At 39.7% G+C, this 23383-nt stretch overlaps 1 protein-coding gene across 1 annotated transcript in view; it reads right to left on the bottom strand.

The window, feature by feature from the left end:
* Nucleotides 1-23383, bottom strand: part of cacna1ab (calcium channel, voltage-dependent, P/Q type, alpha 1A subunit, b) — a gene marked incomplete at both ends in the record, with an annotated part of 76482 nt that overhangs the window by 24985 nt on the left and 28114 nt on the right. The window contains 27 exons of the mRNA XM_079482750.1: nucleotides 503-704; nucleotides 861-998; nucleotides 1079-1239; nucleotides 1327-1426; nucleotides 3222-3233; nucleotides 7558-7664; nucleotides 7753-7812; nucleotides 7989-8118; nucleotides 8443-8569; nucleotides 9524-9801; nucleotides 10047-10540; nucleotides 10926-11058; nucleotides 12486-12592; nucleotides 12812-12879; nucleotides 12978-13095; nucleotides 13274-13346; nucleotides 13430-13561; nucleotides 14172-14284; nucleotides 14465-14577; nucleotides 14798-15004; nucleotides 15442-15528; nucleotides 15644-15679; nucleotides 15838-15953; nucleotides 17047-17150; nucleotides 17246-17433; nucleotides 17541-17693; nucleotides 18066-18157. Of these exons, the coding sequence (XP_079338876.1) occupies nucleotides 503-704; nucleotides 861-998; nucleotides 1079-1239; nucleotides 1327-1426; nucleotides 3222-3233; nucleotides 7558-7664; nucleotides 7753-7812; nucleotides 7989-8118; nucleotides 8443-8569; nucleotides 9524-9801; nucleotides 10047-10540; nucleotides 10926-11058; nucleotides 12486-12592; nucleotides 12812-12879; nucleotides 12978-13095; nucleotides 13274-13346; nucleotides 13430-13561; nucleotides 14172-14284; nucleotides 14465-14577; nucleotides 14798-15004; nucleotides 15442-15528; nucleotides 15644-15679; nucleotides 15838-15953; nucleotides 17047-17150; nucleotides 17246-17433; nucleotides 17541-17693; nucleotides 18066-18157 (3649 nt within the window). The remainder of the gene's footprint in view (nucleotides 1-502; nucleotides 705-860; nucleotides 999-1078; nucleotides 1240-1326; nucleotides 1427-3221; nucleotides 3234-7557; nucleotides 7665-7752; nucleotides 7813-7988; nucleotides 8119-8442; nucleotides 8570-9523; nucleotides 9802-10046; nucleotides 10541-10925; nucleotides 11059-12485; nucleotides 12593-12811; nucleotides 12880-12977; nucleotides 13096-13273; nucleotides 13347-13429; nucleotides 13562-14171; nucleotides 14285-14464; nucleotides 14578-14797; nucleotides 15005-15441; nucleotides 15529-15643; nucleotides 15680-15837; nucleotides 15954-17046; nucleotides 17151-17245; nucleotides 17434-17540; nucleotides 17694-18065; nucleotides 18158-23383) is intronic.

The raw sequence follows: 23383 nt of genomic DNA, 5'->3' as shown, positions 1-23383 counted from the left end.
TCAAAGAAATACAAAGAACAAAGATTCAATTTGTAGATTGTTAATGAACCGGTTTCCTTTTGACACATTTTAGAAATGTATATTTATCATTTGATAAGCAGGAAGACGTCTCAAGTCTTAAAAGATTACCATAAACCTAAAAGGTCCAGCCAAAAATCCATCATTTTACTCATCCTCATGTAATTTCAAACCCGTATGACCTTTCTTCTGCAGAACACATAGACATTTTGTAGAATATTGATAACTAAACAACATCGAACCTCATTGACTTCCATTGTATGAACACGAAACCTCTGAGACATTTCTCGAAATGTATTTTCCACAGAAGAAAGAGTCGGATACAGGTTTAGATCCACATAAGGGCGAATCAATGATGACAGGATATTCATTTTTGACCCGTTAAGCACAAGATTCAAGATTCCAAGTATTTTTACAGACAGTGTAACTACTGGTTTATTCCCAGATCTGATAAAAAAATTAACAATACAAAAAGCGCAAATACTTCATTTTTTTCTAGGCTGTAGTCCTCCATCATCTTGTCTCCTTGCTCTTGGAAGGTGATGATGATGAGAGCTACAAAGATGTTTACGAAGAAGAAGGGGAAGACAACGAAGTACACCACGTAAAAGATGGACATTTCCATCCGGTACCCCGGGCTCGGGCCCTGATCCTCATAAGTGGAGTCCACTGAGTGTTTTAACACCCTGAAAAAAGGAAAGCGTGAAACAGAAGCAAGGCTGTGAATATCCAAAGGCACTTCTGTTTGTTGTTCTATGACCTGTTCTTGTCATGCCATGCGCTCAGCCCACATAACACAACCTTTCTAAGTCTACCATTGTGTCCGTCGTGTGTTTACTTACTGTGGCCACCCCTCTCCAGTGGACACGGTAAAGAGGGTAAGCAGGGCCCAAAGCACGTTGTCGTAGTGAAAATCGTACTTCTTCCACTCCCGCTTCTGCGATCTAACCTCATTACGCTCGTACACCAAATACTCGCCCCTGAAACACAAAACGACACAATATTTAGAATACAATTACAATATGTAGCGCAATTGTTCCCATGACTCCTGGATTCTCACCTGCAGTCACGGGCGAACTCTTTGGACTCATCTGTGCAGTAGAAGAATCGTCCTTTAAAGAGCTGAACTGCCACCACAGCAAAGATGAACATGAACAGCATGTAGACGATGAGGATGTTCAAGACGTTCTTCAGAGAGTTTACTACACAGTCAAACACAGCCTGAGAGAAAGACAGAAGACGAATGAGCATCAACGTTTGCGGAGAAGCATTAGCTTCCGAACTGTAGTCGTGTAGGTGATACAGTACTTTGAGTTTGGGAAGACGTTTGATGGTTTTGAGAGGACGTAGCACCCTAAGGACTCTCAGAGACTTGATGACACTAATGTCTTTTCCTTTACTGCTCCCCCTGTGGATTGGAGGCCAAACAACATGATGTTAACATTGTGCACAGAGAGAGACCAGGAACTTTTTAAAGACATTCATAAAGGCCATTTAAATTATAGACCAAGAGAACTTTCTATGTGCTCAGAAGATATTTCAATCCCACCATGCATCAGACGATACTACAGTTTGAGCAGTAATAAAGAGATTATCTTTGAAACTAATTCGTTTTTGTTCCTCAAGCATCTTTTCACAGGCCTTCAAATTTACAATTACCAAAGGTCTCAATCCACTCATTACCTTCTCCGGGCATTCCAAAAGCATAACACATTCAAGTAAGTTTCAAAAGTGTCAGGCATTTTTCAGTGCAATGCCCAGCCAAACCTCTTTCTTTCTTTTTTGTTTTAGCTGTGTTAGAGCAGACAGGGGAATGGAGGTCTGGGAATGAGAGGCTGTTTGTGTTAATTTTAGGTAACATGACAAGACTGAGGGTTTATTGGGATGCTGACTTAAGTCCAACTGTATCTTGTCCCTAGAAGAACTTGAGTAAGCTCAAATCAGGGGACAAAGACAAGTTAAAAGGACATTTCATTGCATTCAAACGGATAAAGAAACAAAAAGAAAGGCTCTAGGTAAACTTCACATTTCCTGCCACCGACACATATTTAAATGTTTGAAATGGTGGCCATTTTAGCGAAACGCTACTCTGTTTTTACACTGGAAATGACGCAACAGGCCTTAAGACTATTTACACTGGAAGCATTGAACCTGTATGTTTGCGAAGACAGACCAATAAAGTATTAGCTCAATGCTGCACTTTAATGAAGATTAAAATCCAGGAATGATATTTTAGGAAAAATTTCAATTGTAGTCAAAAGTGCCCTAGAACTGTTTGCTTTCCTACATTTTTCAAAATATCTTGTTTTGGGTTCAACAGAACAAATAAAATTGGTGGCCAAGAAGAACTGTTTTGTTACAAGCATTCTTCCAAATAAAATTTTCTGTGTTCATCAAAACAAAGACATTTTACCAAAAATGTTCATTTTGGGTGAACTTTTCCTTTAACATGGAGGGAACTTTTATGTTCTATATGATGGAAAATTTTCTTCATATTTTAAAATGTATGAAATAAATGGTTCTTATAAGAATGGCATCAGTGTGAAAAACGTTTATAACACTTTTTTTAAGTTTAGAGGCAAAAGTTACAGACTGTAGCATAAAATAAAAAAGATAAATAAATTACTAGAGGCAATGGTTAAGCCGTGTTGAAAATAACATGCATTTCCAGTGTAGACAACTATGCTGATTATAATGGGAAGTATCTATTTACAGTAGTTTTGTTGCATCATGACAATGTAAACACTTCCTTTTAAAGGTATTTACACAGATACCAACACAAACAGAGATGAACTCTTCAATCAAGCAGCCAGGGCGGCTGTCTTTAACTATGAACTTCTAGGCAAGTCCCAGCTGAAGACCAGCCAGTTCATGGCAGATTGATTGAGTCAGAGCGCTGGCAACGTTCCACGTTACCAATAATCAATAAATCCGAACTGTGCACGCAGAGAAGTGCTGACTACCTCAAGCAGTGTGCAAGAATTTCTGTATTGCGTGATCAGTGGAGTTAAGGTCCACAGACAGACCTGTTCAGAACCGATATAAGTCACGGCAGAATAAAACAGGCAGTGGAATGACAGAACCAGAGGAGAGGAGGAAGAGAGGAAGGGAGGGATGGCAGGGAGGGGAAAAAGAAAGAAAGAGAGAGAAGCCATCACGAGCTGAACGGTAGCCGTGCGACCATAAGGACGGGGGGACTTTACCCAGAGAAGCTCCTGTTGATCACCAGGGCGTAGACATAAGAGAGAGTCAGACAGCAGAAGACAGAAAGAGACAGAAGAGAGAAATACACACAGAAAAAGAGAAATAGACAGAAAAAGAAACAAGATACTGGGAGTGGCTTGGCAGAGGAAAGACATCAATATGAAGACAGACAGAGAAAGGAACCAAAGAAAAACAGTGAATGATTCAAACCGTTGAAAGCCCCTTCAAATATCTGATGAGTAAAACTAAAAACCAACTGAAATACAGAGAACTAAATAAAAAGTGCAATTGGTCCTAGAAATGCCTACGTCTGAAGGACATCTTATAAATGTAATATGTTTATTCACATTTTCGGACAGAAGTTGACCACTTACCATTGCAGATATGAGTACTGGAAAGTGTAAATTATCCCCTAAAACCCTTAGTTTTTAATGGCCTACTTAACCGCATATCAAAATTGTTTTTAGGGACATTTTGGTAAAAAATTGTTGTGGTGCAGGATGAGTCATCAATGCTTTTATCCAGCAGTAAAAGACGTAACTGTGTATACGTGCCAAAGGTTGCATTTGCCAAGTGCATTTGCGTAGGCCTATATGATTTAGAGAAGAATACACATGGACTACAAACATAACTTTTTTACGTCTATGGAGTCTTTAAAAGCATTACAATCATATACAAACAGAATAAAACCACGTGTTTTGCAAATCAGTTGAATTTTCGTTCAAATATTTTTGCTTGCTCATGATCAGTGATTAACTCGTGCCACACATATACATTGAAACACATGAGGGTTTCCTCCTCTTTGCCTTATTGACTTTATCCTGACTGAATCATTCTCATCATCTAACCCCTGCCAGGTATTTGGCAGACCTTTACTCTGGGCCTGTCCCGGATCAATAAGTGAGGATTTAAATTTGTCACATTTATAGATTAGGACAACTCATTGCTGTAAGGGAAAATCCTCCCTCCGTCATGCCAAGAGCAAGGGGAGATTCTCACCAACCCTTTATCAGCACACTGTATTTCACAATTGAGCCCGAATGGAGGTGGAATCCATAATAGACTGCAGTGGAGCCAAAATGGCCGCTGCACTGAAGTCACCTCAAGGTGGCAGTGTGTTACAGTAACTGTTTAAGAGCAGCACATACGGTCCTCAACCTCTCACATTCAACCACAAACCTGCAACGCTTCTCTGGTTACATGCGTTTCAGTTATTTGTCAAAGAATAAAGGTGCCCGAAGCAAAAACATTTGTTGAGTCTTTTTGTACTAATTGTGAGATAAAACAGTGGCAAGTCTTTCCTCTGCCAAACCAAGGTATTCTGGGTAATCTGAGATGCCTGTGAACATGCCTATACCCAGAACATATCCACTGAGTGGGTAGGCAGTGGAGAGAATAAGACTTAACCTTTCACAAGTGAATGAGTGCAGGAGAGAGAAAGAATGAGATCAAGGACAACAACAGATGAATGACAAAAGATTGGAAGATTAAGATTGTGTGAAACTGTCAACCTGGAGTTTTTCCATGTTAAAACATGGTCACTTGGTCTTTTTTTTTGAAGAGATCATATTTTCCATCTCTTTTTCTCTCTATCTCTCCACATCTCCGATGGTGTCTCTTTATCACTCACTTTGTCAGACTCAACAAATGGAGGCCCAAATGATAAACGGCTTGAATCTGTCCAGGACAGCTGATGAAGGGAGGAGGAGAGCGGGGCTGGATGGTTAAGGGTTATTATATGAGGAATGGAAGGCAGGAAGACACGAGGCACAAACGGAAGAAAACATTTGTCGGGCGGAGTGGGTTCGTTTTCGATCAGGTTCAGGACAGAAGGATGAAAATTGGCCATTGCATGTGGAGTGATTTTTAACTCAGAAGCATAACCTGAACCTGTTGGCCTCTGTGTTGATAGTTCGCTAGGTTTCGCTACAGGCCTTCGGCTAGCACAGTCATTCATATCAGCATATAGTACCAGGTGCCTTCATATAAAAAATGCATGAGTAATCCTACTTTACCCTAAGGTAAAAATAGAAAAAAAACGTGTAAAGGCTAGTTTACCAGTTGGGTTCAAAAAGAACGATGTAAGCATTAAGCTTAAGTACTATTCTAGTTGGTATAGTTTAATTTACTGTATTCTTGTCTATTGTAAATGTTTACATATAATTTTTCAAAGATACACAAAACATTTTTTATATATCGCCGCTGTCCTTCTGGGAATCTTGTGATTTTTTTGCCATAAATCAGTATCATTAGTCACCCATTATGTTTCTTACTGGGTTTTACAAATAGCTAACAAAAACATTTAAATGCTTTTTAAAAATATTTTTTTTAAAACAAAAGTTTGCAATCATTGAAAAACAGCAAATTTGAACATACAAGGTTTCAGAATGACAGCGACAATATATATATATATATATATTTACAAATGTATATATGTGCATTCTGATATATTTAAGTATACTGTATATAGAAAAACTGGACTGAGAACAGAACTGTGTATGTATGCTGATAATCTGGCTGGTGCAAATAAGCATGTTCACCTTCCTCAGTCCCTTTGATGTTTATTTTTTTTTACAATGTTAGTAAAATGACAGTCAACATCACAAACATGCAGACAAAACGACAAAAAAGGCATAAAATATAAATAATAAACACAATAAATAAGCAAACCCCGACATAATTAGCCCGACAATACCATTCAGGGACATGCATTTGAGAAAAACAGTACCCTTCGGGCACTTTAAAACCACAAACACTTACACAGTGCATCTCAACCTTTGTGTCCACAACACTATCTGAATGCTCCCACACTAACAATATCTAACCAATAGATAAAAGATCTTCAAATAACAAAAAACAACAAAAAACATCAAATATAATTTAGTTCTAATATACCCAATTACATCTTGTGTTTTGCGTACTTTAAATAAGTCGTCTTGCGACCCCTTAGTTAAGAAACACTGTACTAGCATGTTGTTGTAAAGGGCTGAAGGACACATCCTGATAATTTCATGGATAAATAAAAAAACCTGTAATGGTTTTGGTTTCAAATAAAAACACATTACATGGACATACATTAAACCACAACACACCCAGAAAACGACTACACCTTAATACACATCACACACACAAGCTAGTTGTCTATAAACACATCTATCAGAATAAACTCTGGCCTACGAGACTGAGGAAGATATACACATATTTGCTAAATAATACATGCACAACACACACAAGAAAAACCTTTGAGGTTTAAACAAGAGTAAAAATTATTCCACGCTCAGAGCCCCATCACTCGCTCCCTTTTCGTAGTGACTAGCTGATCGAAAAGCTAAAAAGCTAAAGCTAAAGTTTAGCATTTTCTTCTACCACCATCTTTACATCCCCAGGCTGCTGGTCCCCCAGGCCGTGCAAAGGAAATAAACCAGAGTACCTGTGGCATGACGGGCTCTCGCTGATCCAGACATGGAAGCCGCCTGGCACTAAAGGGCTACAGGTGCCTGGAGACCCCTCACCCCCACAGGGCCCCGAGGGGCACAAAAATACCCTTCTCGGCAGAGGGAAGTGAGGCGGACAGAGTTATGGGAAATACTTGGTTGGTGAATTTATGATGGATGGAATGTGACGGTGACACTCCAACAAAACAAACAATTTATGTTAGCTTTGTAGAATAAATGTCACTGTTTATTGTGGTTTGGTGATTCCTTAGGAAAATAAACTATTGAAATCTGACTTTTGATTGCACGCTTTAGCAAAATAAGCACAGTTTAAAAGATTAGAGCTAACCTATAGAAACAGGTGTAGACTGTTGGTTTTGAATGGAGTTGGATGAATATAAACTACAGTGAATGTTGAGGTCAATACGATTAAGATGAGGTGTTTTGGCTAACTACAACCCGGAAGTAGGGCAGAATGTCAGACGAGATACAGAATGAAAAGAGAAGATGGACAAACGGGGGTTAGACAGATGATGGAGAGCAGAATTAGTAAGACGGATAAAAGGTGGAGAGCAGAGAGAGTGGAGAAGAGAGACAGACTAAAGACATAAAACAAGCAAAGCTCCCACTTTGAATGAGTGTGTGTATAGAGAAACAGGCCTTCATCTGTGTGGCTGATTGAGCGAGTGTAGACACAATTGTATTAAAAAAAGACACATCTCGAAGAGGGCAAAGAGATCTGACAGGTTTAGAAAAGAGTAAGAGTGGGAGACCGAGAGAGAGAGAGAGAGAGAGAGAGAGAGCGGTGAAGAGTATTGACGGGCTCCAGGGTGGCAGAAGAAAAGACAGGGGCAGCAAGCAGCACTGTGAGACAGGAAAAGGTGGGGTAAAGGGCACTTACGTGAAGGCAAAGGCTACCAGGGCACCACTAACCACTACAAAGTCCAGAAAGTTCCAAAGGTCACGAAAATACGAGCCCTCGTGAAAAACCAAGCCCAAGACCACCATCTGCCAAAAAACAGATGAAATTGAAGTACAGTATTATAGGCAAGCAAATTTTTTTAAAAATCAGACACAGCAATGTCGCACACGCTACCTTGATGAGCATCTCGAAAGTGAACACACCGGTGAAGACATAGTCAAAGTACCGCAGAACCTGGAATACCAGAAGTAAACATCGACAAGGTCTGGTTTCAAATGCATTGAATATGTAAGAAAACATGTAAAAGCAGACTATTGCTCTCAAATTTGAGAAATGATTATTAAACACATTACAAAGATAAATGTAATGAGAGGAAACAAAGAGAGGAGAAAGAGGAGATCTGGACTCACATTGTTTCGGGGTGATTCGGGCCACACCGGGTCTTCTGCTGCTAGAGCAATGCTGCTCATGGCGATGACTGACAAAATGCACATCTCGAAATATCTCAGTGTCAGGATATAGTGACAACATCTCCTGAACCTGAAAACTCACAATGGTAAGCATGTAGCATTCAATCTGGACACACACACACACACACACCTATACTAGAAATCTTCATAGACCCGTGACTTTCCATAATTATTCCTGTAGATCATCACAATTGCATAAGGATTTTTTATATAATCTTATACAGATTTACATGTGCATATTACACTTATTGTTAATGTCCAAATATCTCTAACAAGACCCCAAGTAGACAGGTATCATTTAGTTTTGTTTAACAAAAGCACTTTTTTTGCCATAATACAATTTTTATTTTACACATTTCCTAACTTGCCCGTTCTTAAACAGTGTAGAACTTACGGGTTAGTGGTGGATAGTATAAAACAGGAACTAAAAGGTGGAATGCGTTTAGGTTCATCTTCATCACCACCATCGTCTTCCTCCTCTTCTTTTTTTTCACCAGGTTCTGTGTTGGCGTTCTTATTTACTGCACGTAAAGGGATATAGAACGAAATACTAAGAGAAACAGACGCCTATTGTCAAAATTGTGTTTTTCCTATATTTATTTCTGTATTTATGGTGTTAAGAATGAAAGAAGTAAAGGACGCCGCTATTTTTTCCTCTTGTAAATTGATTGGATCTAGAAAATCAGGTGTTTTCTTCAGAAATAGAATAGGCAGTAGATTAACAGAGGTTCTGGCCAAATCGACAAACTTACATCATCAGGGAAGGATCACCGTATCAGAGCAAATGCACATTTTCAGATTTTGATTAAAATGTATTTTTTGTTGATTGACCTGGATGTTCATCACAAAACTAGTAATCTGCACTAACAAAATAAATTTAGTACAAAAAAAGGTTTTGTTTCAGTCACTTATATGAGAAGACACACAAGCAAGTTTGTTGATTTTTCCACCAAGTTTGAGCATTAACTTCTATAGTAAAAACACATTCGACCAATAAAGGGAATTAAACCAAGTTTGAAGACTAACATTTAAAATAATACAAGCCTTAATGGACACTTTATGCCTTGCAGTCTTACGTGAAACCAAATGTAGACAGCATATTTCACCTTTTTATGTTTATCATAAAATAATATTTTTTAAACAGAAGCTCTGAAGTGTGACATCCTCTTGCTTATATATTCTGCACAATCCAAACTTATTTTAATTCCTAAAATGTATATGACCTTTAATTCATATACAAGCAATAGTATTTTACAGCAATAACAAACAGCCACCTTGGAATTATAAGGCTCTGAGCAGTTTTGAGATAATGAGCTTCCACTTGACTTTGTAGATAACACCTTTTTGTTTTCTAAAAAGGTCCCAAAATCTACACAAACATCGCATAATGTCAATAAGCGGTCACAGAATAAGAATTTCTGAATAACTCAATTATGACAAAAATGTCGGAACCTTATAGGAGACAACACACTTACCCTGTAATTTAGCATTAAGTGAGGGGTAAATGGGGGGCATATCTATGGCAGTGTGCTCCTGCTTGCTGGAGTCGGTCAGAATGAGACTGCTGTCATGCAGATCTGGTCCTTGAAGGTTCAGCAGGTTATTGGTCTGCTCTGGGCAGTAGGGGTCATAAAGGTCAGGGTCGGGGTCGTGAATGGCCATCTTGCTGCTGTTACGAAGGTTATCCAGATTCTCGCTGTACTGGCTCTCCCCGTGAGAAAACCCAGGCTGAACTGTTGATAAACTACACTCTCTGTGTACAGACAGAGAGAAAGCAAATTAAGGTTTAGAGTTATATATTGTTACTACATAAATATTACACACTTCAGCTTTAACTACTTTAAATTATGAGTAGCTTGAAGCAAGTTGCCTCCTTTCACAGCGATTGATATATTTATATAACATCTCGCGAGCTGAAGGTAAATCCTGAATGTTCTGCCAGTTTCCAACAAACGCAAGCTTTGACTTACACCACACGCATAAACAAAGCAGACTCACTTTCTCGCCCGGTGCTGTCGAATTCGTTCCCTATCCTTCCTTCCGTTTCCATCCCCATGGTTTCCATGGCGATGCCTCCTCTGCTTCTTCTCTTGCCCCTCCTCCCCCTCTCCTCCCAGCTCTACACCTCTGCTGTGGTGTTCTCTGTGTCTTCTTCCTCGTTCTCCTCCATCTTCATCCCGTCTTCTGTGCTGATGGTGTCGGGGTCGTCTGTGCTCCAACGCAATGTCCACGTCCTCGCCTCCTCTATCGTACCCTGCATCCCCCAGCTCTGAGGGGTGTAGAGACTGGCGGCTGGAGTGTGTGTGGTGATGGTGGTGGTGATGGTGGTGATGCCTGGATTGGTGCGGCAAGTGTTCTTCACCCCGCTGCTGGTTTAACTCTGGTTCACCTGGTCGGGTCTTGTTGGTGTTGTTGTTACGGTTCTCTTGAGGATTGACGACTAGAGGGCGGTCCAAGTGGGTCTTCATTTCAGTGCGGTTGCGACAATTCATCTAGAGATACAGGAAGCAGACTAGTTTGGCAATGCTAGCTGGAGTTTTAACGTAAAATTGAGTTTGAGAGGGAATGTACTCAGGAAAAACTAATGCAATATCTACTGACTTAAAAGAGATAGTTCACCCAAATATTAACAGCATTTACTCCCCGCTCTTGTCATTTCAAACTGTATGACTTTTTCCTTCTGCAGAACACAAAAGAAGATATTTTGAAGAATGTGGGTGACTGAACAGCGCCAGCACCCATTCACAGTTAACAGCATTCTTCAAAATATCTTCTTTTGTGTTCTGCAGAAGAAAGAAAGTCATACAGGTTTGAAATTACAAGAAGAATGACAATGTCATCGCCCAATCGCTCTTGCTCTATAATACGTCTCCTGACCTTCCAGTGATCTTCAGCATCAAGTTCATTATAAAGCGCCTCTCTGCTGGTCATCAGGTTCTGTCTGCGGATCTCGCTCGTGCGCTGTTCCCACACAGACTTAGAACCTTTTGAGTTCTTCTGCTGCTCTTTACTACACAATAAAAAACAGAGAATAAAGAGAACAGTTTTAGCCCAGATAAAAAAAGTCTTTCATCCCCTTAAACACCTACAGTATGAGCAATGATGCAGACCAAAATAAAATGATGGAGTCCTTATCCAAAGGAAGAGAACATGGATGTGGCTCATGAATTCTGTGAAGGAAGTTATGATATACTGCACAAAAAGACCGAGCAAAGACAGACAGATGTTGGTTGCTTGCAGTGCTGCTGTTGATGTATGTGTGTCGCCACAGTCAACAGCGCCCGCAGCCTCAACAACAAAACTGAGCTAACATACACAAGAGCGGCAGAACGCAGACAAACATATATACAGAAACACAAAGATGGCACAAAGAAAAAGAAAAAAGTAAGAAAATGAATAAATACCAGTTCAGTAAACTGTCTGTGGCATCGATACGTTCAGATTTTACTGTAACTCTGGGGAGAGGGGGGGTGAAACAAGGAACATAAAAACAATGCTGCCACAACTATAACAACACTTAGAGTAAACAACCTGAACGTGGCTCGTTTAGCTGGAGACTATAACTGACTAAAATAAAAAATTCTCTAATAGATACGTTTAAGATTGCGTCCTGACAACAAGCGACGTTTTCCTATTCACCTGCTGTCTATTACCTCGCCCACAGTGAAAATTTTCATTTGTCCAAACTCCCACTCCATGTAATTCTGTTGTAAATAATTAATATGTCCTGATGTCATTGTGATGAGTTGTGCAGCATTTTTGCTTTCGGTGTGACAGACAGACTGATTACGTGTCGCATCAGCTCTGGTTAGGACACAGTGTAGGCTAAGTGTTTATTTTGTCATGTCAAAGGAAAGACACGTACACACAACCGAAGACTGAAAAGATCAAATGTTTTTCCAGAGGAACACGAAATTATTGTGCTCACTCTTAAATGAAAGCATCAAACACAAATTTACATATAGAGTAAATTTATAAGGTTCCGATACTGAATTAAATATATGTGTATACACATAATCAGGCAGGTTTGTGAGGTCTGTGGGATTTTTGTGAATTACTTTAAAAAAAATGATAAAGTTAAGCTGACATACTAAACTTCTCACGGCTAAGCGAGGCTGTAGCATTCAAACAGTTACAGTAGGGTATTGGATCAAATTGGATGTGACATATGACACGGTCTCTTAGTGTAATACGTTTAAGTGTGAGCTGTATTACATCTGTTTATGAAGTTGGACTTTTGGCAATATTGTACGAGTTTAATATGGCTAATTTGCATATGCATGCACATATTAATCATATTTATTTTGAAGGTGTCTTGTTTTTACATTTGGATCCCAAATATTAACTTTATATAAATATATATATTTCTAGATATTTATAATAGGTGACAGATGTGTGTGATTTATAGTGGGGTTGTTAGCGTGTTGAGAAACTCACGCAGCGATGGAGAGGTTTGCGGCAGACAGCGGGCTGACATCTGCCACTTCTTTTGCTTTCTGGAGAGCAATCTTCTGAGATGTGGCCTCCTCTTCCTCTTGTTCATCCTAGAAAAATAACAGTATAGTGACGGCCATTGTAGTTACAGAATTTCAGACACATTTTACATTAAATGCATTTAGCAGACACTTTCTTCCAAAGGAACATACAGACATACATTTTTATCAGTATGTGTGTTCCATGGGAGTCTAAGGCAATTCTCTACCGTTTGAGTTATAGGAAGTGCAACTATCGTATGACAGGTGATAATAGAGAATGTGAACTACCTTAGTTAGTTCCTGAGCGTTTGCCAGGTTGTCCACAGCGATAGCCAAGAATACATTCAGCAATGTGTCTGAGAAGATGGGTTAAGAAACAATCGTAGACATCGCACACGTTTAATTATACAATGTGTGTCTATGTTCATGTGTGTGTACTTATTAAAAAGGATACAGTTGCCAAAGAGTGTGAGGACGATGAAGAATATGGAGAAGACCATGCCTTTTTCCACCCCTCCCTGAGACTCAATCCCATCATACATCACCACGTTCCAGTCCTCACCTGTTAGAATCTGAAATATATACACTGGTGTTCATAAAACACATAGTATTTGGCCAAAAGAAGGCTTCATACATATATCTTAATGTACACAGCAGCATCGCTGTGTTGCCTAAACCGGGTCTAAAATGCTTTTCATTTGGTTTTGGAACATAATTATTTGTCAAGCCAAACAAACTTCACCAGCCTACCTGAAACACTGTCATTATGGCAGCGGGAAACGTATCAAAGTTTGTGGGAGGAGTGCCTTGGTCAAAGTTAAACCTGGTAAACACATAACATTCGTGAAACATTAAATTTTATAAACATAAGTTGCTTGGTGTAGTAGGAAATAGAGCTATACTGACTGGCCACCGAAGAGTTGCATGCCAAGAAGAGCGAAGACTACGATGAAGAGAAAGAGGAGGAAGAGTAAACTAATGATGGATTTCATGGAGCTCAGAAGAGAAACGACCAGATTACGCAGAGATGCCCAATATCTGAAAAAAACCCAGCAAAAATTGTAGTATTGAAAACAGGAAAAATATGAAGAAACGTTTTAAATAAATAGTTGTGCTTTTCTTATTTCTAGTGTAAAGGGGAATGCGTTTCTAAGAAATACAACATGAACATTAAAGGGAGTCGCACACCGGATGTGGAAGCGCCGAGCCGCCCAGCATCGCATTTAGGACAACTCAGTTATTAATGTGGTAGAAGAGCTGTTTTTCCACTATTCCCAAACAGATAAATGCATCTTGCAGCTTATGGTGAAGTCAGTGTGTACATTAAAAACGATTCAGTCAAATAACCTCTAATTGAATGTTAAATTATATGAGTGTCGCTGCAGGACTTATAACAGAGTCCTGAGTTGTAGCGGAGCGCCACCGACAAGCACTGAATTGCAGCGCCTGTGTGTGTACACTCGGACCAACCGCTTCCGATTTGCGATCCCCTTTAAGATCTTTTTTGTATCCCAAAGAAGAAAAAAAGGTTTTACAGTTTTGACAGCATTTACATATTTGTATATAAAAAAAGGAAACACCATATAAACCACCACATAAACTGTGTGACGAAGAATCCAAAAGTTAAAATCAAAGGACCAGAACGCACTTGGTGACTTTGAAGATCCTAAGCAGACGCAGCGCTCGTAACACGCTGATTCCGAAGGATGTCCCCGGCTTCACCATGGCCCAAAACACCTCAAATATACTGCCAACGATGACCTGAAACACACAGATGAATCCAAACGCAAATAAGGAATGCTCTGAGGACCAGCTAAAAAGGGCTCAAGCCGACATCTAATCTAGGTCAGCAGCTTGCGGAGGTTAAAAACAGAGGCAGAGAGGGAGAGGGGTAAGAGAGAAAGCGAGATGTAAATTGGGCCAAGAGAAAAGAACACTCACGGCACAGTCGAAACAGTTGAATGAGGAGTGGAAATAAGGGCGCGTCCCCAGTCCGTACATCTTAATCAGCATCTCTGACATAAAGAGGCCTAGGAAAATGAACTCAGCATAATCTAGTGGAAAAAAAGAGATAAGACTGAGAAAGTGGAAAAAATATGATCTTAAAACGGTACAAAAAAGTTGTGATTCTTTGTGTTTAAAGTGTAGTTATTCAAAACTGTGATATATTAACATCTTTCACTCACTTCGTTCATCTTTCACTCAGAATTTTTACACATGCAGATTCATAGTAAAAACAAGTAATTTAGGAACAGTAAGGGAGATTCAGCTTACAGAGGAAGTCCGACAGTAACTCGGACTGATCATAGTGCACCGCAGCCACACACAGTGTGTTGAGTCCCACCAGGCTGAGCACGGTCCAGTAGAACGCCTGTGTCTTCACAATTTTTCGAACAAAAAAACGAAAACGTCGCTCCTTCTTGCTCAAGTTGGCTCCGTCGCCCATCCCGCTCTTTATGCTGGCGCGCGCAAATGGGGAACCTGAAAATATAAACACGACATCATGAGAAATGTACGTTTACATTGGATTGTCAGTAATATAAGTGGCTGTAATATATTGTAAATATAATGACGGTGAACAGCATTGGTAACAATTTTGGAAAAAAATATTTGTTCTTTTGAACAGTAAAGAAGATATTTTGAAGAATGTAAGAAGGCGAACAGTTCTGGGGCACTTTTGACTACCATTGCAATGTTTCCATGGTAGTCAATGGTGGCCAGGAATTGCTTTGGTTTACAAGCATTCGTCCAAATATCTTTTGCTGTTTTCATCAGAACAAAGAAATGTATACAGATTTGGAACAACTCAAGGGTGAGTAGATGTTGACAGAGTTGTTTTAAAAAGTGCCCTTTTGCTTTCACAAAATGTTATGACACTATACAAACACTAGGGCCACAAAACGTGGTTGTGTTCCTACCAACTGCGTCTCCCATGTGGTCCTCTCCTTCTTCTGGATTTAACAGGTCAGCTTTGTTTTTCTTCAGGGTGGGCCTGCGACGGGATCCTGCTGATATAAACACATTTGCAGATGTTAGTTGAGTGACTGTGCCATTTCATTCATTACAGCACACTTAGGTTTAAACACAAGACGAGCACGAAATGTGAAAATTCACGATCACCAGTGCCATTGTCATCCTCAGCAAGTATGACCTCCTCTGTAAGAAATGAATAAAGAGACATCCGCCATTATGTTCTGTTCTCATTGTTGTATGAATGTGTTTATTGTCTCTCCAGGCATAAAGATAACAAAAAACTAAAAGTTATGCAGCGCTTTTTTAAATGTGTATTGTCTCAATGTCTTCTGTGTGCACACCTGCTTTGCAGATCCATTCCAGATACCCGTTGAGCTCTCTCTCGATCTGCTGCTGTCGTCTGAGTTTTAGGAACTCGCTCCTGTTCTCCACACGCTCTCTCTCTTTAGCAAACTCACTTTGGGGAAGACGGAATAGCAGTTTGAAACATACACGTACAGTATGTAGATACCAAAATACATGTGTACCAATTTGTCAATATTATTAAAGTTAAAGGGACACTTCACCCAAAAATAAAAATGTACTCACCCTCAAGTTTTTTTGTTCTGATGAGCACAGAGAAATATATTTGGGAGAACGCTTGTAACCAAACAGTTCTTGGCAACCATTGACTATCATAATAGGACAAATTACAATAGTAGTCAAAAGTGCCCCAGAATTTCTTCAAAATATATTACTTTGTGTTCAACAGAACAAAGAAATATACAAAGCAATTTTTCCTACTTTGGTAGTTACTGTCGGACTGCCCACAACTTAAAGGGATTGATGCGTTTGTTTAAGAGAAATATCCATATTGAGTGCGCTATTGACGTAGATGTCTAGCTTATGTTATCCCTCTGCTGCGCGTGAACCAGAGGCTCGTTATTCCGACAAAGACGGTGATGAAAGCTTCAGCACAGAGGAGACGACATCCTATTGGAACAAAACTGAAATTTCCATGCTTTTAATGGGACATACGATACGCCTACGTCATTTGCGGGAAAAACAAGCCTCTGGTTCATGAGTATCAGAGGGATAACGGAAGCTAGACATAAACGTTAATAGCGCTGTCATTATGAATATTTCTCCTAAACAAACGCATCGATTCGCTTCAGAAGACCTTTGTTAAGATCACAGAGCCGTTTCAAGCAGTTCTTTGATCGATCGATGCACTTTTTGGAGCTTCAAAAAGTCGAAGCCCATTCACTTCCAAACTACCGCTTGAAAGTAAAATGATACGTAGGATTATAACTTTGACTGTACTATTCTTTAAGAAGTAACGCATATTCAATCAGGATGCCTTGAGGGTGAGAAAAACATGGTGAAATTTAGTTTTGCCTTTGAAATATCCCTTTAAATGTTGATAGAATGTTCAATTTGAGTGAACTGTCCCTTTAAACTAATTGAAGATTGCAATGTGAACTCAACACATTCAAGACCATCAATTATTTCACAACCAAATCTTCTGAGCAATAAAAGTTTTTTTGAGTTTCTTGATTGGTTGGTCTTACCCAGAAAGTACACCCAACACTAAATTGAGCATGAAGAAGGATCCGATGATGATGAGGGGAACAAAATACATCCAGTTCCAGGCACTGCCTAGGGCATCATTACTCTATAAAATACACACTTACAGTCAACGTCACCAACCAAAGACAGACTGATCTTAAACCATGTAAATCCACAGAAACATTTACAGTGTGAACTTACGTAATAAAGCATATCAGTCCAACCCTCCATGGTGATACACTGGAAAACGGTGAGAACGGCAAAGAGGACGTTATCAAACTGTGTGATGCCGTAGTTTGGTCCTTGCCAGTATTCCCTACAATCCGTTCCATCTGGACATTCTCGAGCGGGCTCCGAATCACCACAGGGCTGTTCATCATACATCTCGCCTGGGTAATTAACATCAAAAAGTTTAAGGAACAGCGTAACAACCTGAGGGTCACTTTTTTGTTTATTGCTGAACATGCTGATGCAGGTAGACATCTATGTTGTATACCTGTGATATTGTCAAAGCAGGTTCTGTGAAATTTGCCCATGTAGAACTCCAGGCCAATGATGGCAAACATAAGGATGGCCACAAATAAGAGCACGCCGATCTGCAGCAGTGGAATCATGGCCTTCATAATAGATTTTAGCACCACTTGCAGGCCTGGAGAGTAATGGCATTAGCTATATTTTTTTAAGATAAAATATATTTTTGTGTTTTGTTTTTTATTATATTAAATACAAATATAAACATGTCTTATATACAACTTCACACAAACACCTTTTGTTTAAATGGCTTTAGAATTTTTATTTTTGTTACATTCATTTTCATGCTAAATAAAGAAAAACTATTTAAAAAACTATTTACAAAAAAATACTCCCTAATGTATAGGATCATCTTGATACAACAGTATTTTATGTGTACATTAGGATTGATCCACCCCTCCGTAAATGACATTATTTCACCTTGCGCAAAGAGTCGAGACAATCAAAGCTCAGAGAGAAACAGATTCACTCAGACAGATGAAACACTTACTTGGAATTCCTGACACTAATTTTAGTGGCCGCAACACTCTGACTGCTCGCAATGTCCGCAGATCTAATTCTGACCCCACGGAGGAGAGTATACTGGAAGAGAGAATAAAAGAACGTGAAAAAGATACAGCAGGAGAAAGAGAAAGAGAGAGAGAGAGAGACAGAGAGAAAGGAGGCAAAAAGCAGTTCATGTTTAAATCGTATTATGGTCTCCATTAATGCTTGATTTTTAAACCCAATTTATACAAGAGCAGTTTCATCTCCCTTTTTTCTCTTTCATACGTACGGAATATCATTTGAGTATCAGGGCAATTCTAAAGGACATCGATAATCTCTTATCAATGCAAATGTATGTAAACATATGCGTTTGCATAGATACATAAACGTGTTATACATAAATATATAATTGTGCAAAGCTGGAATAAAAGTAAACACACACATACAACACTGTGAGAAGAGGTCAATCTCAGATGAATAATTGATCAGACACTTCTCTGTTCTCACATCACAAACCGGTCTGACGGTCTGATCTTTACGCGTGAGCTTCTGTGCCAGTACAATGGGAATATTTGGACAATAGAAAATTAAATACAAACGACATCTTCAATATTAAGTGAACTTATTAAAATGTTCAAAGTAATGTTCTGTTCTCCTGTTCTGTTAACATTACTCTAAGACTCTTTTCCATTTTGCTGTCACCTGCATATGCGCCTATGCCAATGTTGCTCAGAGCTCACTCATTAATGGTTATGACATCAAACACAAGGCTCAGTCAACAGGCCTTTAACTGCTCAGCCATCACGCGCAGCAACACCTACATATGCCAAAAGAAAGGACGGACTTGAAAGAGGCTGGGCAGAACGCAGCAAACTCGTCTCCTGACTCATTCTTAAATGCTTTTCAGCTCTTCCTGTTAAGCCTGTTCAATTGTCAAGCGGATTGTGACTAATTCAATCAATGGTCAGAATCATATTAGTTATTTTGTGATGTCATACGGCGCAATAAAGTTTTGAGAATGAGATTCTCTGTGGCGCCAACCCCATTGGTTCTGTCTCGAATATTCACAACTGAACCTTAATCATTTATGAAATGGAAAACCTGATCACAGATCAGCAAAGCCGTGCCCCCTTTTACCAAAACCAATTGAGATCTCTGGATGGAACTGTCAGTAATTAATTTACAGATATCTGCTGTCTCGCATAACCAATAACGCCTATTTATGACCCATCTTGCGTGATCAATAACACAGGTGCTCGCAGTACGCGCAAATCTGCATTTGAAACTCAAAGAACTTAGAACTGATCTGATATCAGGACTGAAGCGTTTAGGCTGGTGATTAAGATCAGTTTACATTTTATTTCGTGGAACAGTGGAAACCTAGATGCGGGAAGGAATAAACTGCCTCCAGGTCAGCCTGTGAAGAACACTTTGCCTTCTATTAGTGCAGTCGAATACCAGAGCCCTGACTGCGCTAATATTCTTCTACACACTAAAAGGCCTGCGGTAAATTTGATGGAAGAGTGGACTGACGTGAGCGTGTGTGCGCATTCAAGACAGACGGTACAGTATGTGTGTATGCGTTGTATATATGTTTGAAAAGTATCATACAAATATAACTATGACATTAATAAATCTAAGCTGGAAAGCGATTTTAATGCCAGTTGTTTTTCTGACCTTGTCCTCTACTTTTTTAATGACAGTCACTGCCTTCTTTCTAAGGGACAGTTGAAGCATTCTCTGAAGGGAGAAAAGTGCGATTTTGGACGCCATGGAGAGGAGAGATTGAAAGACACCCAGTTAGCCCTGAGAATGACAGTTCAACGGATAGAGAGGGAATACAACAGGGAATAAGCAAGCCCCCCGCCCCAGGGAGACGAGGATGACATGGTGAGATATAGGAAGGGAGTGAGGGATTCGCAGAGAGAAAGCAGGTGCGGGAAAGGAGCGACAAGGCCTCGGTCTGCTGGGCAAAATCTGACAATCAATCAGAGTATAAACACTGATGTAAGGGATTCCTCTTTTTGCTGCCTATTCATCTACACTTTCTTATTCTCTGTGTACTGGTTTATCACTCTTTGTATCTTTTAAAGCTTAAGAGATTTTATGTAACGTGTTTAAATGTTTTCACATCACAATTGTGTATATGCTTACAGTTTTTTCTATACTTGTGAGACCCAAATTTGACAAATTTCCCTAGAAATTGTGAAACGTAGAAACTAGTAAAGGTTACGTGCTGCTTACTGGTATAAAAGGTGTGCGTACTATTAGCCTGGTAAGAAAAGTCTATGATGTTCTCATTATTAAAGGGGTGGTGCTACAGTGTTTCATGCATTCTGACTTCTTTGCAATGTTAAACGTCATGCTTCACATGGTCAACTATGGGAAGTAGTATATGACATAGTATTTCTGCGTTAAATACACTCTCCCAGCGTTCGTATTTCGGAAAGTGTTTTTCAAACATGAAATTCCCTTACGTAACAACTTTTCTTAGTCCCTCATTGGACAATTCTCCTGGAAAAGCACGCCCACCCATCAACCAGGGAGAGCGGAAGAAGGATCGTGCGCACACATCAACAAACTGGAGCAAGAGAGAGAGAGAGAGCACTACGTTCACAAAGTTCAGCTGTGTTTGTTTGTTCACTGCATTTCTATAAAGAATGTTATATGAACGGTGGATCTAATGCTAGATTTGGAGGTCGTTTGAAACTGATAAATAAACACATGTCCCCAGAGGGGAATATGCTATTGCTCAAAGCTTGCTAATTCATAACTTAGACTAGACTTTCATTTAGATATCTACTTTAACTGATGTTTCACAATCTGAGAACAGGGTGATTGACTTGAATGGATGATTTACCCAAAATTGACACATTTTATCATCATTTACTCACCCTCATGTCATTCCTAGCCTGTATGACTTTCTTTCTTCTGCAGAACACAAAATATATTTTAAAGAACGTTGGTAACCAAACAACACTGGACCCCATTGACAAACCCACTAAAATGTTTTTCAAAATATCTTTTCTGTTCCGCAGAAGAAATAGTTACTACTTTTTGAATGACATGAGGATGAATTAACGATGACAAATAGTATTTTTGGATGAACCATCCCTATAACCGCATCCTAGCCATGCGATGATATTCCTGCGATAAGCAATTTGTTTGTACACACCGAATGCGAAAAAGGGGCGGTACGCGACAATCAATCACAAATCAATCACCTGTTCTAAGCAGAAGTTATCATTTAGATATTCTCTGGATATTCGTGTGTGTGCTTAATGTTGTGTTATATAATGAAAAATAATTAATGCTTCTGCGTTGTCTTACACCTGCAGCCTATTTTAACTACAAAATAAACAATTAAATTAAATGAAGATGACGATCGTGGAAGTCTCTCTCCAACATCACGCCACCAGGTCTCTCCCCATTCACGGCATCACCATAGTAACCGGCGATTCCTCTAAACGAAGTCTCCACGGTTACCAACCTCCTCTCATTCATAACCGTTGCCGCAGCAACGAGCCCTGTGTCATTGATGGAATCTCGCTATTGCCGCGGCAACCAGGCCAGCAGTGAAACATATAGGGTCTCCTTTTGATTGATGTCCACTTTCCCCCCTTTAATACACCAGGTATACTCTGACCAGTCACTGTATCACACATGGTACACAATTTAAAGAGCGAGCGGATAAAATCAGCCTCCTTTGTGTGCAGTAAAACCTCCCCACGCTTACATATACATTCACATGCAGGCGGATACCAGGCTTGTTGCCGTCTCAGATCTCCTACACTTGCGGGTTCCAGCATTACAACAGGAGGAGCGCAGGAGTCCTTTCGCATCTCCTTCGTGCTGAATCTAGGTCATCCTGATATGCAGTCGAACTCTACATTATTCAATGCTGTACACTCAGGCCTGTGCATCTGGGAATATGGTGCATTTGTGCTGTATGTGAGGGTGTTTGTTTAGGGAGTGCGACAGGGATCTGGTATCAGATATCTCGTTTTCGGAGCCAGAGTTTGTAAAGTAGGTCTCATGTATGCATCAAGGAACTGGAATATATTTGTTTGTTAGCTTCTTTGTTATCTCTTCCTTCTGTAAGAAGGGTTTGATCTGATCTGGACTAGCTACGGGCCGCTGAGAGTCCATTTTCAGCTATGGGAAGAAGATTTTGAGATGGATGGATATTACATAATTTCTTGATTTAGTTTCTTGACCTGGCTTTCTGCTTATCATCGTTCTAGGAGTTGCTAAGTAAAGCATCACTATCACATCTCCAGGCTAAGAATTAGGGATTAAAGGGATAGTTCCCCCCAAAAAATGTTTTCTGTAATAATTTACTCACCTTCTTGTCATTTCAAACTTGTATGATTTTACCCCGCATAACCCAAAAGAAGATATTTTGAAGAATGTTGGTAACCGAACAACCGTGGTACCCATTCACTTCTATTGTATGGACTATTTGTAATTTTGTCAACGACTATTTTCCATGGATGAAGTCAAGACGATGACGAGACGAAAAGGCTATTAAACGACAACTAAAGCCCCATTCGCACGAGATTAGTATTATCTGGGGACCTCAAGTCATTTGTAATAATGCGGGAGGTGGTATGTGGTCATAATCCCGTGCGAATCGGCATCTCTGTGATTTGGCAGGCACCTATATCCTTTTTGAAGGTTTTATCCATCGTTCGCCAATAATGGAGGCTGTGTTAAAGTATTTTGATATTATTTCGGGTGCTGGGTCAACACTGCCGTTTTGGCCGGGAGTGTCTCCCGTTTTGTTATTTCTCTTGTGAAACTCCCATACTCCCATACGCGATCGGTAGTTTCATATGCTGACAGGAATGGTCATATTGTTGTACACAACTATACTGTATATACCAACTATACGCAAAGCTTTGCCATCATATCCGGGAAATAAGTCTGTATATTTGAGTAAAATCCCAGGCTTAACTCATCCCGTGCAAATGCCACAGATGAAATACAGATGTGGGGACGCACACAAGGTCCCCAGATAAATAAAATATAGTTAAGTAACACTTGCCCAAAAAAAGATATAGAAAGATTTATTTAATACTTTGAATATTAAAGATTTTGTTGGAGACTCTACTGTACGAGCGTTCATGTTTGCGGTCGCCAGATAACAAACAGGGATGAAAGGTTAAAAAAGTATACGTTCTCTTTCACAGTCAGTCGCGTTGTTTCCGGGGAATTGTCGATATTTTGCGGGCATCAGGAAGACGCTAGTAGTTTGTGGGAGAACTTAAGGGAGAGGTTGGATAGGTCTATGCACTTATCAAACCTCTGTGGAAATACTTC

Source organism: Barbatula barbatula, assembly GCF_947034865.1.
Source record: "Barbatula barbatula genome assembly, chromosome: 20".
Lineage (NCBI taxonomy): Eukaryota > Metazoa > Chordata > Actinopteri > Cypriniformes > Nemacheilidae > Barbatula > Barbatula barbatula.
Note: the sequence above shows the minus strand (reverse complement) of the source record. Positions and strands in the feature narration are given on the sequence as shown.